Genomic DNA, 15,425 nt, shown 5'->3' on the forward strand with positions numbered 1-15,425 from the left:
GATTCTCCCAACCAGATCTGCGTCTTTTGCAGTGCCTGTAGTTTCTTGACAAGGACTAGAAAAAGGAGATTGTATTCTGGGCCAGTGGAGTGGAGAAAAGAGACTAAACTTACATAGGGAGAGACGGGAAATTTAAGCTCCAGGAATACAGGGAGGAAAATATAGGAATGTATAGAAGATGAGCAGAGTGTAGTAGGGGAGAGCGGGAGACTGTGTTAAGAGCAGTGTTCTTCACTGTAAGGGCCAGTGAGAGTCCCCCATCAACCCGAAGAGTGGCTCCTGAATTGTTTATTGGGCCTGTGTGAAGCTTTGGCCAAGCTGAATACTCTGCACAGTGCCCCTGTCACAATGCAGAGGCAACCATGCCTAGCCTAGTTCCAGTGGGCTCCTTGAAGGGAAACAGAGCCTTCTTGAGCCCCTGCACCATCTCGGAAGGTGTGCACAGAGTGCTGGGAGGCTTAGGGCTTTCCTCCTAGAGCTCCAAAGAGTGAGAGCTCTCTCTTTTAAAGGGCCCTCCCAGCACTGAGAAAAGTGCAGAGGACATCACAGTAAGAAACGGCTCTCAGACTGAAGGGTGTTTTTTTGCCAAAGTGGCCCCTATGAAAAATAGTGAAGATCACTGATTTAGAGTGTAAGAAGTCACCGAAAACCCTAGAAAGAGCCCTTTTCGGGGCTTAGAGTTTCAATATAAGAAGTTAACAATAGCCCTGCTGGATAACGCCCAAGCATCTTGTTTCACACAGTGGCCCACCAGATACCTCAGAGAAGCTTACAGTCAAGAGATGAGGGCATGCCCTCTCTCTTGCTGTTGCTCCTCTGCAACTGGTATTGAGAGGCAACTTGCCTCTAAGGCTGGAGGTGGCCTATAGCCACCAGACTAGTAGCCATTGATAGACCTGTCCTCTATAAATTTGTCTAAGCCTCTTTTAAAACCATCCAAGATAGTGGCCATCATCACATCCCATGACAGAGAACTCCATACATTAATGATGCGCTGTGTGAAAAAGTACTTCCTTTTGTTTGTCCTAAAATTCCTGGCCTTCAGTTTCATGGGATGACCCCTGGTTCTAGCGCTGTGAGAGAGGAAGAAAAATTTCTCTCTGTCCACTCTCTCTACACCATGCATAATTTTATACACCTCTATGATGTCTTCCTGGAACGTAGTCGCCTCTTTTCCAAACTAAAAAGCCTCAGATGCTTAGCCTTGCCTCACAAGGAAGGTGCTCCAGGCCCCTGGTCATTTTGGTCAAGGGCCTGGAGTTGATCAACTTTATTTGTTAGCTGCCTGGAGAACAATTTGTTATGAGTCAACTAAAAAATAAAGCTTATTTAATATTATTAATATTACTATTAGTTGCCCTCTTCTGCACCTTTTCCAGTTCTACAATGTCCGTCTTAAGATACAGTGACCAGAACTGCACACAGTACTCCAAATGCGGCCGCACCATAGATTTGTATAAGGGCATAATAATAGTAGCATTTTTATTTTCAATCCCATTCCTACCGATCCCTAGCATGGAATTTGCCTTATTCATAGCTGCTGTGCACTGAGTCGACACATTCAACGAGCTGTCCACCCCCACCTCCCCAAGATCTCTCTCTTGCTCAGTCACTGACAGCTCAGACCCCATCAGTGGTCTGTATATGTGAAGTTGGGGGTTTTTTTTGCCAACGCCTGTGCCCAACTGCCTTAGAAAGTCCAGTGCTTCTTTTGCTCAACTATGGGCTTCATTCTGCTAAGATATGGGAGGAGAGTTAGTCTGGTGGTAGCAAGCATGAATAGTCTCCTTTGCTAAGCAGGGCCCACCCTGGTTTGCATTTGAATGGGAAACTACATGTGTAAGCACTGGAAGATATTCCGCTTAGGGGACAGGGCGCTCTAGGAAGAGCATCTGCATGTAGAATGTTTCAAGTTCCCTCCCTGGCATCTCCAGACAGGGCTAACAGAGACTCCTGCCTGCAATCATAAAGACGCCACTGCCAGTCCGGGTGGGGAGTACTGAGCTAGATGGACCAATGGTCTGACACGGTAGAAATCAGTTTCCTGTGTTCCTATGGCATGTGGAGAGCCATATCCGTTGGAACTGGGTTCCAAGCTGGCACCCTGCTGCCTTGCCTTTCCTTCCGCTCTGGCGGAATCTTTGCAGCTGAGACTTCCGAACCCTGCACAAGATTCACCCATGAAACAGATAAAGACAGGTATTAAAGCTTTAATATCTCTCTTTATTCTCTCTGCCCTCTTTCTGCTCTCATTCCAACACTCTCACTCTCTCTCTCTCTCCTTCCTCTTATCATTTCCTGGGAGTTGCCTTCACTCCCTGTGCAACTGGTTGCCAACTACCTCATTTTACTCTGTGCCTCAGCGTTATACCCAAAAAACTTTACTACTTCTTTCAAAAACTTTGCCTCTAAATCTGCTTGCTCCCCCAGGGTATCTAACATTGTCTTCCCTCAGTCTAGAATGCAGTCTGTCTGTTATTCCTGGTTTTGAATAAATTACTCCAAGTTAATCCAAGAGCATAGTTACAAGTGTGGGTATTGTAAAGGGCATGGTGGACAAGCATGGTAAGGTGTTCTTCTGAAGGAACAGGGACTTATGCTTCCTGTTCACTCTACAACCCTGTCATGTGCAAATCTCTTCTTTGTTAGGAGAAAACCTCTGGCTACTGAGGAAGCTAAATATGTTTTCTTAGAATTTCTGACAGAGGTGGTTATCTAAAATACAACTTATCCATGTCCCTTGCCTGGGAGATGTGCAAGCTCCTGATGCAGGGATATTCTCCATATCTCCAGGACAATGGCAATGTGAACGATTACTACGGAGCAAACAATATTGCAGAGGAACAGAAAGTGTGAGGCACTTGCATTTCGTGTTCACAACACCATCAGCCTCCAAACCATTCCAAAGCAGCATGTATAATAGAGCTGGGTTTATATAAAGTGGCATTGATCTTATCCCTCAAGGGAGTGTAATATAAAATGCATTCACTTCAAAATACCTGAACTGGATAGCATTCATCAGCGGAGTAGCTCCAAACCGGTCTTTTGCATACACAGTCGCACCAGTCTTCAGTAGGTATTCAACTACTTCCAAATTGCCCTCACAAGACGCGACATGCAGTGGCGTGCGGCCATCAAAATCCCCAGAGCTTAGGTTTCCACCCTGTGACAAGTTTGTTCAAAAGAGTGCCTTTAAAGACATCGTTCAGACACCTAACAAAGGTCTTGCCTATATAGCCATAACATTTCTAGTTCATCACTGCTTGGGCCTAACACAACCAAGAAAAATACCTCCTCCCCTACATTCCATCATGATGTCTGGGATTCATGTATGTCTTTAGTTTGCCTTCCCCATGGCAATCCAGGAAAGCCAAGGCACTCGAGTCCTATTCACACATTATGTTCAATGCATGTACAACCTGTGTACGGTGTGCATACACGTAGATCTGTACACACATTCAGTTATTCATACATTCTGCTGAAAGCACATACAGGAGAACACTTCCTGTCCACAGCCTGCGTGTGGGACTGTGCCTAGGTTCACATTTCAAGTGAAGGCATGTAGTCGTCCATGCAAATACATGTATATACCTGCAGACACCTGTAAGAACATATGAACAACATAATGACGCTGTTCTCACTCGTGGGCAAAACCGGGCTAACAAAGTCAAGCCTGGTCCTGCCCATGCGTGAGAGCCCCAGGATCGGGCCCAACCCCGGTGGCGCTCGGCAGCAAACCCGCCAAGCCAGCCACCCTCCTAAATGAGGTGAAGAGAGCAAGCACAGTCTACTTGCAGCTGGGGCTGGCAGACTGCAGGGCTCCTGGCCGGCTTCGGGGAGGGGACGGCGATTGCCATAATGCACTGCGCACTCGTGAGGTGCATTGTGGGGGTTCTGGGGGCAGGGCGAGGCCTTCTGGCACCCCGATTTCCAGGAGTTGCACGTCTGGGCGCGCGATCTCCGCACCCAGGCTCTCGACGAGGATAGTCTGTGAGGAGGTAAGCTTTTAAAGGCTTCCTCCCCACTGACCTTGTAGCCCTTTCACACCAGTCATGAGCAAGGGCTCAATGTCTGAAATAGGACTATAGACAGTGGCGGAGGGAGGCTGGCTGCGACCCATGTTCAGCCGCTGCCCCCTGGCCCCACCCCCACGTCTGACATCAGATACAGGTGGCCAGCTAGCCACGCCCCTCGCATCTGATGTCAGACATGGGGGTGTGGTCTCCCTGTCAAATGGGGTTCCGGCACCCCATTTGGGAGGGAGATCAGCTCCGCTGCATTGGCAACGATGCCAGGAGTGGCTCTCCCTGCCTTTAAAAAGCAGGGAGAGTCACTCCAGCCACACTGACAATGCAGCGCGGGCTGATTTCGGTCCCATGTGGCCCCGTCTGGGAGCAAAATAACGCCCCCCCATCTGACGGCAGACATGGAGAGCGTGTCTGGGGCCACAAGGTGCGGCCCCTGGGGGCAGCAGCCTGGGTTCTTTGAACCCGTTTGTCCAATGGTGGCGCTCTGCCCCTGACTACAGAGATGGTCAAAACTCTAAGCTGGGCCCTTATCCATCCACACAATTTCAAGTAGCAGATGGACAAATTCCATACCAAAATCCAAACACATAAGTAGGGTAATTCCTTTAAAACGATCGACAAAAATGTCACAGAGTAGCAAGCAAGGTTTTGCATCTACCAGAATTATTCTTCAGACTGCATTTCAAGCCAAAAAAAAAAAAAAGTGGGGGGGAGACATAGGGGAGGGGATAGAAAATGTTGTTGCTGAACAAGAGGCTAAATCACCATTCATCAGTAGTAAGGCTATACCGAGGTGGAAATGCAGTGATAGACGGTACTACTTCAGACAGGAAGGGGCAATATCACTTTTGAATGCTCTGCTACGTAAAATAAAGTTCCTGCAGGAATGAAAACTAGCACAGCAAAACGAGCACTGGCAAAGACGTCTCCCCCGATAAGCTAGTTTTCTTCTGGCAGAGAGCTTTTTACATGGGAGAGCATTCAAAAATGGGTCCCTATCTCCAATCTGAATTATTACAGTTGTTGCTGTCACCTCAGGATTTTACTGCCTTATTCTGCTACATGTGTACATCTGATCTAATCGCTTTAAGATGAAGTGGAGGAAATATTTTGCAAACTTTATAGGTTGGACTTTGCTATGTGCGAAAAAAAGACCTGGGGACAAAGAAGCAATAGCTACACTCTCCTGAAAAATATAAGGTCAGCAGGTATTTGGATCAGTCTCTTGTTTCTTTGGGGTGTTTCCTAATGGATGAGCATGGCTACATGCAATTGTTTTTTTCCTGCTAAAAGACTGTCTTGGATTTTTATTCTCCTTTCACATTTAGAGGCTGGATGGCATAATGCCAGGGCCAACCATACTTTTTAATCTAGCAACTACCTGCTCCAGCACAGAGGTGGGCAGAACTCTGATGTTGTGCCTGACTTCTGATCACCTCTGAAGTTCACATGACATGAGATCCTCCCTCCTCCATGTTTCTGTGCAAGGGAAAGACATGGTCGGTGGCAGTCATAAACCATGGCTGGTTAAGCAGGGCCATCCAAAATTTGTGGTCCCAAGCTACTTGCAGTGGAAATGCAATTGGGATGATTCAGGGTGGGAGATTTGCTCAGAATACAATAAATAAGAGTTTTTACCATGTTCTGCAAGGCTTTTAGGGCATCCAAGTCACCGGTTTTTGCAGCCGCACATGCCAGAGAAGGAGTCAAAGCATCCCTAACAGCCGCTAGCTCCTAAGAAAGTAAAATAAACTATTATTTGTTTATTTTGAACGTCTCTATCCCACCTTTTCTCTTGGAGGTTCAAGGCAGCTCAAAATCATCATGGAATAAAAATACAGAACACACAATTTGAGTATACAATTTTTCTGTAAAATATATAAAAATCTTTATATATAAAAACTTTGTATTACACACACACACACACACACACACACACACACCCCACACACACCCCAGACACAGGTATAATACCAAACATTAGTGTATCACTTTATATTTCCCAGAATCTTGTTTCATCATGCCTATACAGAGCTTGACTGTTTTTTGTGAGGTGTCTAGAACCACTTGCTCTGCAAGTGCCTTCCTGAAGAACACACCTGTTCCTTCTTTGTGGCACACATTGATCTGGCTCACATTCTGCTTTAAAGGAAAAGGTTGGATTAGATGGCCTTTCAGTTTCTTCTATTTATACAAAACTGTAGGTCCCCTCAATTTCCAATCCTGTATTTCCATTATTTCAGAAAATTTTATTGATTGTATTTAACAAATATATACCCATCTCTCCTAGTTGTTCATGGTGGCTCAAAATGCACACAAAACTATCATTAAAAAAAACAAGTTGTTCTAGAAAGAACTAATCTGCCTACTTTCCTTTCACTATCTCTACAAGTCAACTAAATTTGGTTCAAATAGGTTAGGTGGTTCACAAGATGGCCTACTTGTGCCTCAAGCGTTCATGCGTCTGCCATCTTGGATCAGGGTGGATGACATCATTACAAACAATGCCATTGAGGTGTCCCTACAACAGCACCAAATTTGGTTCATATTGGTCCAGGCGTTGAGGAGTTGAAGAGGGTGAAGACAGATACACGGACGGAATGTCGGGTGATCTCACAAGCCTACTGGAAAAGTAGGCTAACAAAGCACAGACTATAACAGTACAAGAACTAAAAAGCAGAGGAGCAGTAGATTTAAAAAAACAACCAACCAAGTTAAAATCCAATTTAGAAATGTTTTGAGTAACTACAGGACGCCGTGTTTAAAATATGTGAGTGAATACTAATGCCAAAAAATAACGGCTGACATCCAGCCAAGCACTGTGCTGGTGAAACAGTGGTGACATCCACACTAAAGCTGTGCCATTGTGCAAGGGGAATGGGGCTATTTATTTATTTATATATTTAGTCTGTTTATATCCCGCTCTTCCTAAAGTGGCTCAGGGAGGTTTACATTAGAATAAAAACACATAATAAAACAATTACTTTTTAAAAAAAAAAAACAACCATTTAAACTAGATTGAAATTTAAAATTAAAACTAGATATCATTAAAAGCCAGGCTAAAAAGATTATTATTATTTTTACATTTTATATCCCGCTCTTCCTCCAAGGAGCCCAGAGTGGTGTACTACTTTAAAACTCTCCTGAAGGCCCCAAGGAAGATAATCCTCTTATATCCACAGGAAACATGTTCCACAACCCAGGGGTGACAACCAAGAAGGCCCAATCCCAGGTCGACACCAGATGAACTGGTGGCACACAAAAACGGAGCCCTCCTGATGATCTTAGTGAGTGGTGGGGTCCCTGTAGGGAAAGGCACTCTCTCAAATAACCTGGTCCTAAGCCATTCGGGGTTTTAAAAGGGAATAACCAGCACTTTATACTTTCCCCGGAAACGTATCAGCAGCCAGTGCAACGGTTTTAGAACAGGCATAATGTGGTCTCTGGAATACCCCAGAGACCAACCAGGCTGCTGCATTTTGAACTAACTGAAGTTTCCAAACTACGTACCAAGGCAGCCCTACACAGAGCACATTGCAGTGGTCCAACCTGGAGGTTACCAGCTGGTGTACCAATGTTTTCAGGTCATTATTTTAATAATTTGTTTTAATAACTGTTTTGTGCTACTGTTTTCATTGTGTTTCTGTTATATGCTACTGTTTTTATCATTTTGTGTATTTTGATCTGTGTTGATTTTTAAATACAGGTGAAACTTGGAAAATTAGAATATCGTGCAAAAGTCCATTAATTTCAGTAATGCAAATTAAAAGGTGAAACTGATATATGAGACAGACGCATTACATGCAAAGCGAGATAAGTCAAGCCTTAATTTATTATAATTGTGATGATCATGGCGTACAGCTTATGAAAACCCCAAATCCATAATCTCAGAAAATTAGAATATTACATGGAACCAAGAAGACAAGGATTGTAGAATAGAACAATATTGGACCTCTGAAAGGTATAAGCATGCATATGTATTCAGTACTTGGTTTGGGCCCCTTTTGCAGCAATTACTGCCTCAATGCGGCGTGGCATGGATGCTATCAGCCTGTGGCACTGATGAGGTATTATGGAAGACCAGGATGCTTCATTAGCGGCCTTCAGCAATTCTGCATTGTTTGGTCTCATGTCTCTCATCCTTCTCTTGGCAATGCCCCATAGATTCTCTATGGGGTCAGGTCAGGCGAGTTTGCTGGCCAATCAAGCACAGTACACTGTATACTTTTCGGAGGTCCGATATTGTTCTATTCTTCAATCCTTGTCTTCTTGGTTCCATGTAATATTCTAATTTTCTGAGATTGTGGATTTGGGGTTTTCATGACCTGTACGCCATGATCATCACAGTTATAACAAATTAAGGCTTGACTTATCTCGCCTTGCATGTAATGCGTCTGTCTCATATATCAGTTTCACCTTTTAATTTGCATTACTGAAATTAATGGACTTTTGCACGATATTCTAATTTTCCGAGTTTCACCTGTATTGTTTTAAATTTTGTACACCGCCTAGAGATGTACATATCAGGCAGTATAAACATATGATAAATATATACATAAATTCTCCTCAAGGAACAGACAGAGTTGTCATATCAATCACAGCTGGTAAAAAGTGCTCCTGGCCACAGCCTCAACCTGAGGGACCAGGCTGAGACCCGGGTCCCCGAGGGCTGCCCCTTTAGCCATGGGCTTTCTGCTTTAACAGTACTGTTTAAAGAGGTACCTCCTTGCAGCTAACATGCAGATATCTGGCAATCTCTTGAATAAACCTGCTGTCTTTGAGGGTGATCTTTGCTCCTACAGGCATAGAAGTCATCTCTCCTCTCAGATTCTCACTCAGCATCTGGGGGAAGGGGGGAAAAGAAATAAGTAATCAGGCTGAGATCCAAGGAAAAGAATTCAAATTTGATACTAGTCTTATGCAGACGTTTAAATAGTATACATGTCCTGTTTGTGTGTATAGGCCCTGCCCACAACAGCTGACTGCACGCGGCCTACGCATGTACAACTGTACACATGTAGAACCCTGGGAAAGAATGGAACTTTAAGGTGATCCATGTTCCCTCACAAAATGGGTTCTGCACCTGCACAGTAACCCCCGTGGAAGAATTCTTCAGCTCCTCAAGGTGCTCTTGACTCCACCCACCTTTATTTTCAGAGGTTAAAGTGCCTGTTGCTCAGTTCCTGAATGACCGCTGTGAGGATCGATGTAATGTGGATGGATGAGGACAGGTAAGTGATTGTTACTGTGGAAGCATCCTAGCAGCGGTGAAGGCCGGACGGGTCTTGTGTATGAACCTGGATCACCAAAAGATCACCTATTACAGGTAAGCAAACTGTTTATCTTTAAGGTGATCCATGTTCCCTCACAAAATGAGTGACTGGTGAGCTCACCTGAACGGGGGCGGGGTTGGTGCTAGGATGTAGTTACAGCACCATCTTTAGAACTGCCTGGCCAAAGTTGGCCTTCGCTGCTGAGCGGATGTCCACAGCATAATGTCTTACAAGAGGGAGGTCCAAAGACCATGTCGCTGCTTTGCAAATGTCCATCCTACTTCTTCCAAAGATACAAACTGCCGATGTAGCCATTGCTCTCGTACAGTGTGTCTTGTCTCTAGACAGAGGCTTAACCTTCTGTATGTTGTAGCACATGAAAATTACTTCAATTAGCCAGTGTGAAAGTCTTTGTCTGGAGACAGGTTGTCCTTTTTTCTTTCCCTTAAAGGAGACAAATAGTCTATGGGATTTCCTGAAAGTTTTTGTTCTTTCCATCTAGGACAGAATTAATCTACCGACATCCATGGGATTCTCCAGAGGAGTAGATAGGTTCATAATGAATGTAAGATTGTGTCTTGGTTTATGTGAAACTCTGAGACGACCTTAAGTTTACAAGTTGGATCTGTTCTCATGACAACTTTGTCTGGAAAGAACTTTGTGTAAGGGGAGTCAATCCTAAGAGCTGTTAGTTCACCGACTCTCCTTGCTGATGTTATGGCCAAGAAATCTGTTTTTAGGGAGAGTAACATAAATGAAGTAGAGGCTAGAGGTTCAAAGGGAGGCTCTGTTAGTAGAGAAAGGACCAACGAAAAGCTCCAGGGTTCAACAGGCTCTCTAACTGGAGGAAATAAGTTATTGATCCCTTTCAGGACCCTTTTCGAATAAGAATGAGAGAAAACAGACTATGCATCCCACCCCAGATGTCTTGCTGAGAGTGCAGCCACATGGACTTTCATGGAGGCATTTGACAGGCTTTGCAGTATGATTTCTTCATTTTCTCCATGGTCTCATCAGTCTGTGAGCTGAAAAGACTCTCCCCATCAAGTGGCAAATTTTCAGTCTTGTCCTTCATATCATTAGGAAGGGAAGTTGATCAAAGCCACGCTTGTCGTCTTGGGGACACAGTGCCTGCAATGGAATAGAACTCCATTTCCATTAGGTGTTTAGCTGTGCTCAAGTGTTGTGACAACAGCTGACATGGCTAACAGAGTTTTAAACTTATCCTGGCTTTAAACTTAAACTGTTGGTACATCTTTTAAATTGTCCCAAACAGAATAATGGTTTTTGGCCATACAGGCCATGTAACTGGCTATCTTAATGGTTAGACATGATGCTGAATACAGCCCAAGGCATCCAGTTTGCTGCCCTCCTCGCATAATGGGTCTGAATGTTGTTTTTTCCCCATTTACTGCCCATGGTACAATCAACAATCAAGGAGTTTGGTGGTGGTTGCTTGAAAAGAGGAGGGCATGATTCTTCCTGAATCCTATAGAAACTTTCTAATCTAAACCGAGATACAGTTTGATGGGATCTCCCAATCCCATTTAGCTAAATTTGTCAGAATCAGCAACACAGGTAGCGATGTTGGTTGTGCAGAAGAAGAACAGGACATGAAGTTATAGACTGGATCTTTCACCTCTTGGATTGTTGTTTTCCCATTCCAAAAAAACCAGAGTTTTAGTCATTTCTGCCACTTGAATATGGTAAGATTTTGTTTCTTCCATAGCTAAGTTAGATAGTTGGTTGAGTATATTTTCATCTGGTGATGGATCTGAGGGGTTTTCTGTTTGGGCGGAATCCTCATCAGAATCAATGAAGGAATCATAATCATCATCTGAATTTTCCTTTTCAGGGGATTTTCCTGAAAGCACTGGAGAATGATGGATGATTTCCACATCAGGGCTTTTATGATGAGTTTGACCATCTCCTTGAGATGTTTCTTTCACAGGACATTGCAGTTGAGCTGGTACAGAAGCTCTTTTAAAAGAAGAGTTCCTGTTTAGGCCTTTCAAGTTATCACTTTTTTCAGGGTTTCCTCTTAATTTCCTCAGTTTCCACAATTTGTATTCACTAAAGTCATGCATTGAAGTGATGGAAAACAATAGGGATCCTTGAACTGTCTAAAACTGCATACACAGCCAGGGTCTAGTGCTCCCAGTGAACTCCAATAATCCATTGGGCATCCCTTGGATGAAAAGTTGGGACTGAGTAGTGGTATCTATCTATCTCCAACTAAAGGTTAGTGTATATGAGGGAGAGGTCATAAGTGTCACTCTAGCTGGAGATGCTGAAAGAGTTTTTGCTATAGGACTTGCTTCGATTTCTTCATCTCCATCTAAACTGTGCATTGAGAAACCTCTGAAGGTGGATACCAATGGGTAGATTGTGCAAAACCCATCAAGTTCTTTGAAGTAGCCTTATCTGGCACAGATACAGCTGGGGAGTCTTCTTTAAAAGGTTGTCATTTTGAACTCAAATTAGAACCTGGACAGAATTGGTTGGGGAATTCTCAGGTGAGAAGTCTACAATGATAAGTGAAGAAGGAGAGGTGCCTGCAACCCACTGCCTGTGTCTTCAGAATTGAAGGAGATGAACTTGGGACAAGGACCATTGACATTGATGTTGATGCCATCGTCAAGATCAAAAGTGGTGCGCTATAAGTTGTGGCGGTCGATATCAGGGTCAGGGTCAGAGTTGTACCCGATACCGACAATGATGCCGATGTTGAAGAGGATACTTGTGTTCTTTGAAGATCCATTGGGAAAAGACTTAAACCACAGAAGGTAAGGGGTACAGGAAGATTTTCCCCAAACCTGCTGCAGGTGTCACAGCTGACGTGGAATGAAGACTGTCCCTTGATCTTGGGTTGGGTCTCGATGTCGAGAAACATCTGTATTTCAACCCCAAGAGGTTAGGACAGGCATCCCCAAACTGCGGCCCTCCAGATGTTGCTGAACTACAATTCCCATCACCCCCAGCTACAATGGCTAGGATGATGGGAATTGTAGTTCAGCAACAACATCTGGAGGGCCGCAGTTTGGGGATGCATGGGTTAGGAGAATCATCCCTCTGATGTTTCCATCTTTTATGACGCTGTGATGCTCATCTTTGCAGACATCTTAAACATCGACTCCAAGCACTCTTTCTCTGAGCAGTTGGTCTGAGATCCTCCCCTTGGTGAACACTCTGATGTTGACCTCAATCCTGAGGGTCAACTATCGACTGACACTGAAGATGTCAAAGGCATCAGTGACCACAGAATTGGTGTTGGAGGTCTTAACATGTTTTCATATAAAGCAGCTCTAAGTTTTCATATAAAGCCGCTCTAAGTCGGAGTTCCCTGCTTTTTTTCGTTTGTTTCGAGAATGACAAACAAACCTTGCAGGATTTAATGTTATGATGTTCACCCAAACAAATTAAACACCGATCGTGCCTATCTGATGAGGGAAGAGTCCCTCTACAAGAAGTACATTTTTAAAAAGTTTTTTTGCCGTCCATTTACAATCCTAATTGCGATCCAAAAGAGAAACTTTAAACTGTCAGAGTCTAAAAACAAGGATAAAAGTATACCAATAAATCTCTCACAGGAACTGAATTTGATCGAGGAGTGAATCTTTCATGAGGTGAATACCATGGTGGTCAAGGAGGAACTGAACAACAGGTGCTCTAACCACTGAAAACAATAAATGTGCCTTATGCTGGAGTCAAGAGCACCTTGTGGGAGAAAGCGTAGTCTTCACCATGTGCTTATTATAATCCAAGTATTGCTTTATCGATAAGAAACAGATTCAGCTGAAAATGGGACAGAGAGAGCCCGTTGACCCCTGCTAACTGAGCAAAGAGACATCTTTTAAGTGGTAATTGTCCTATATTTAGCGGGGGAGAGCAACTGGCCTTGTCCAACCCCAGCACAGCATCCTTCCAGTGGCTGTTGCTGGTGTCTACCTTATGTTTCTCTTTAGATTGTGAGCCCCTTGGAGACCGGGGACCATCTTCTTGATGTATTTTTTAATTTTTCTATGTAAACTGCTTTGAGAATTTTGTTGAAGAGCGGCATATAAATATTTGTAGTAGTAGTACAGTTTACAAACCTGACCAGATTCAAAGAATGCTTGCAAAGTTTAGAACACAGTCATATCTTGTCAAAAGAGGAAATTACATAATTGTTTCAAGTTATTTAAACATTTCAACCAGTTAGCTGGACAGTTTGCACACATCTATTAAAACAAGGCAGTTTCAGTGACAAAAACATATTCATCCTGCATGATCAGATTGCTGTAGACAGGGTCGTGCAAAGTATTAGCTACTGTCATTGTCTGCAAAAGCATTATTCAAATCTCCATAGATCTTTCCCTGTAATCTATTTCTAGCCGAACCCAAAGCTTGGCTGTTTTCTGCATGCCAGTTAAGCTGGTTGCCTTTTTCTTCTCGCAAAGCGTTTCTTGCTTATATAATTCTAGCATCAAGCTAACAAAATGGCTTCAGTTTGGTCAAGCGAGCAAAGCAATTTCCCACAGCCTTGAGGAGCTGAAGAATTATTCCACAGGGCTTACTGTGCAGATGCAGAACCCATTTTGTGACTGAACATGGATCACCAAAAGATCACCTGCTACAGGTAAGCAACCTGTTTTTCCTGTTCGCATCCAGAGGGCACACTGCTGTATGTTTGTGGGCTGTATTTAGACGTTCAGCTGAACACTCATAGTTGTTCATATGTTCAGCTGAACTACTACAAATCTGTATATACTGCTTTTCAAGTTTATTTATTGTTAAATTTGTATGCTGCCTTTCATTAAAACAATCCCAAGGCAGTTCACACAGAAAAATTAACACAAGACTATAAAAATTACACAATTAAAATATTAAGCTAGAATATAAAAACATAGATCTGACCAAAAAGTTCTCAAGTGGCTTAAATGGAATAAATGAATTTTGGGACAGGTGGCTTCCTGTCTCAAAAGGGCTCACAGTCTAAAAAGAAACAAGGTAAACATCAGCAACATTCATTGGAGGGATGCTATGCTGGCATTCATTGTACACAGTTTGAACATATACACAGAGTCAATGAAAGCTTGTTTATGTATGTTTTTAAAAAGTCTCCTATAGACAGATTTTGTAGGACCCCAAGTACTATTCACATGTTAGATTCAACACATGTTTCATATGTGTATATATGCACCACTAGCCTAACTGTGATCAGGTGAACATGTTCAAAGATCATGAGAAGAAGGGCTACCTGAAAAAAGGGGCTCCAAGTTCCCCTCATCTGCAGAACTGTTCTCTTATTAAATGAAGCCTGGGAATGTAGGGGACTGTGATAGCTATCTGGAAATATAGCTGTACAAAGTTAAAGAAAGCAAAGAGTGTTGTGGGAAGGAAAACTACCTCAGCTTTAGCATTGTTTAGGCATGCCTGAAAAGAGAAAAGGTGGGGGGGGATGAAAATGCTGCAGTTGTGTGAGCTGCAAGTGTTCCACTGTTCCTTCCCAGGGGAGGTTAGGAAAAAAATTGTTCGTAGGAGTATGCTCCCATGTGGCAGGGTGCCAATTGGGTGGGGCAGCAAGCGGTTGACCCCATTCCCCAACTCTGTATGGCAGACCACGTGTGATTATTCCTCAGAAGCATTTCTATCTCTGGTTATTATGAGGTATATTTTTAAAAATCATGTTTCTTTTCCCCAGGGATTTTAATTCTGAATATATCCATCAACAGTCTTTTGACCATAGTGAGTGAAACAGAAAAGCACCATCTAGCACAGAAGTGGGCAAACTTATGTTCTTAAGCAGCCCTGCGGGATCAGGCCCAAAGCCCATCTAGTCCAGCATCCTGTTTCACACAGTGGCCCACCATATGCCTCTGAGAAGCCCATAGGCAGGAGTTGAGGGCATGCCCTCTCTCCTGCTGTTACTCCCCTGCAACTAGTACTCAGAAGCATCCTGCTAGCCCTCCGACTAGTAGCCATTGATAGACCTCTCTTCCATGAAGTTATCCAAACCCCTCTTAAAGCCTTCCAGGTCGTTGGCTGTCACCACATCTCATGGCAGAGAGAATTCCTCAAGTTGATTATGCGTTGTGTGAAAAAATACTTCCGTTTGCTGGTCCTAAATTTCCCGGCAATCAAA

General features: G+C 43.6%; 1 protein-coding gene across 2 annotated transcripts in view; it reads right to left on the reverse strand.

Moving 5' to 3' along the window:
- ASPG (asparaginase) overlaps window positions 1–15,425 on the reverse strand; it is a 115,383-nt gene that overhangs the window by 44,401 nt on the left and 55,557 nt on the right. For both annotated transcript variants that reach the window (XM_053288575.1, XM_053288651.1), the window contains exons 10-12: window positions 8,751–8,870; window positions 5,667–5,762; window positions 3,000–3,163 (exon numbers count right to left, since the gene is read on the reverse strand). In XM_053288575.1, coding sequence (XP_053144550.1) covers window positions 3,000–3,163; window positions 5,667–5,762; window positions 8,751–8,870 — 380 coding nt within the window. The remainder of the gene's footprint in view (window positions 1–2,999; window positions 3,164–5,666; window positions 5,763–8,750; window positions 8,871–15,425) is intronic.

The sequence above is a fragment of the Hemicordylus capensis genome, chromosome 1 (assembly GCF_027244095.1).
Source record: "Hemicordylus capensis ecotype Gifberg chromosome 1, rHemCap1.1.pri, whole genome shotgun sequence".
Classification (NCBI taxonomy): domain Eukaryota; kingdom Metazoa; phylum Chordata; class Lepidosauria; order Squamata; family Cordylidae; genus Hemicordylus; species Hemicordylus capensis.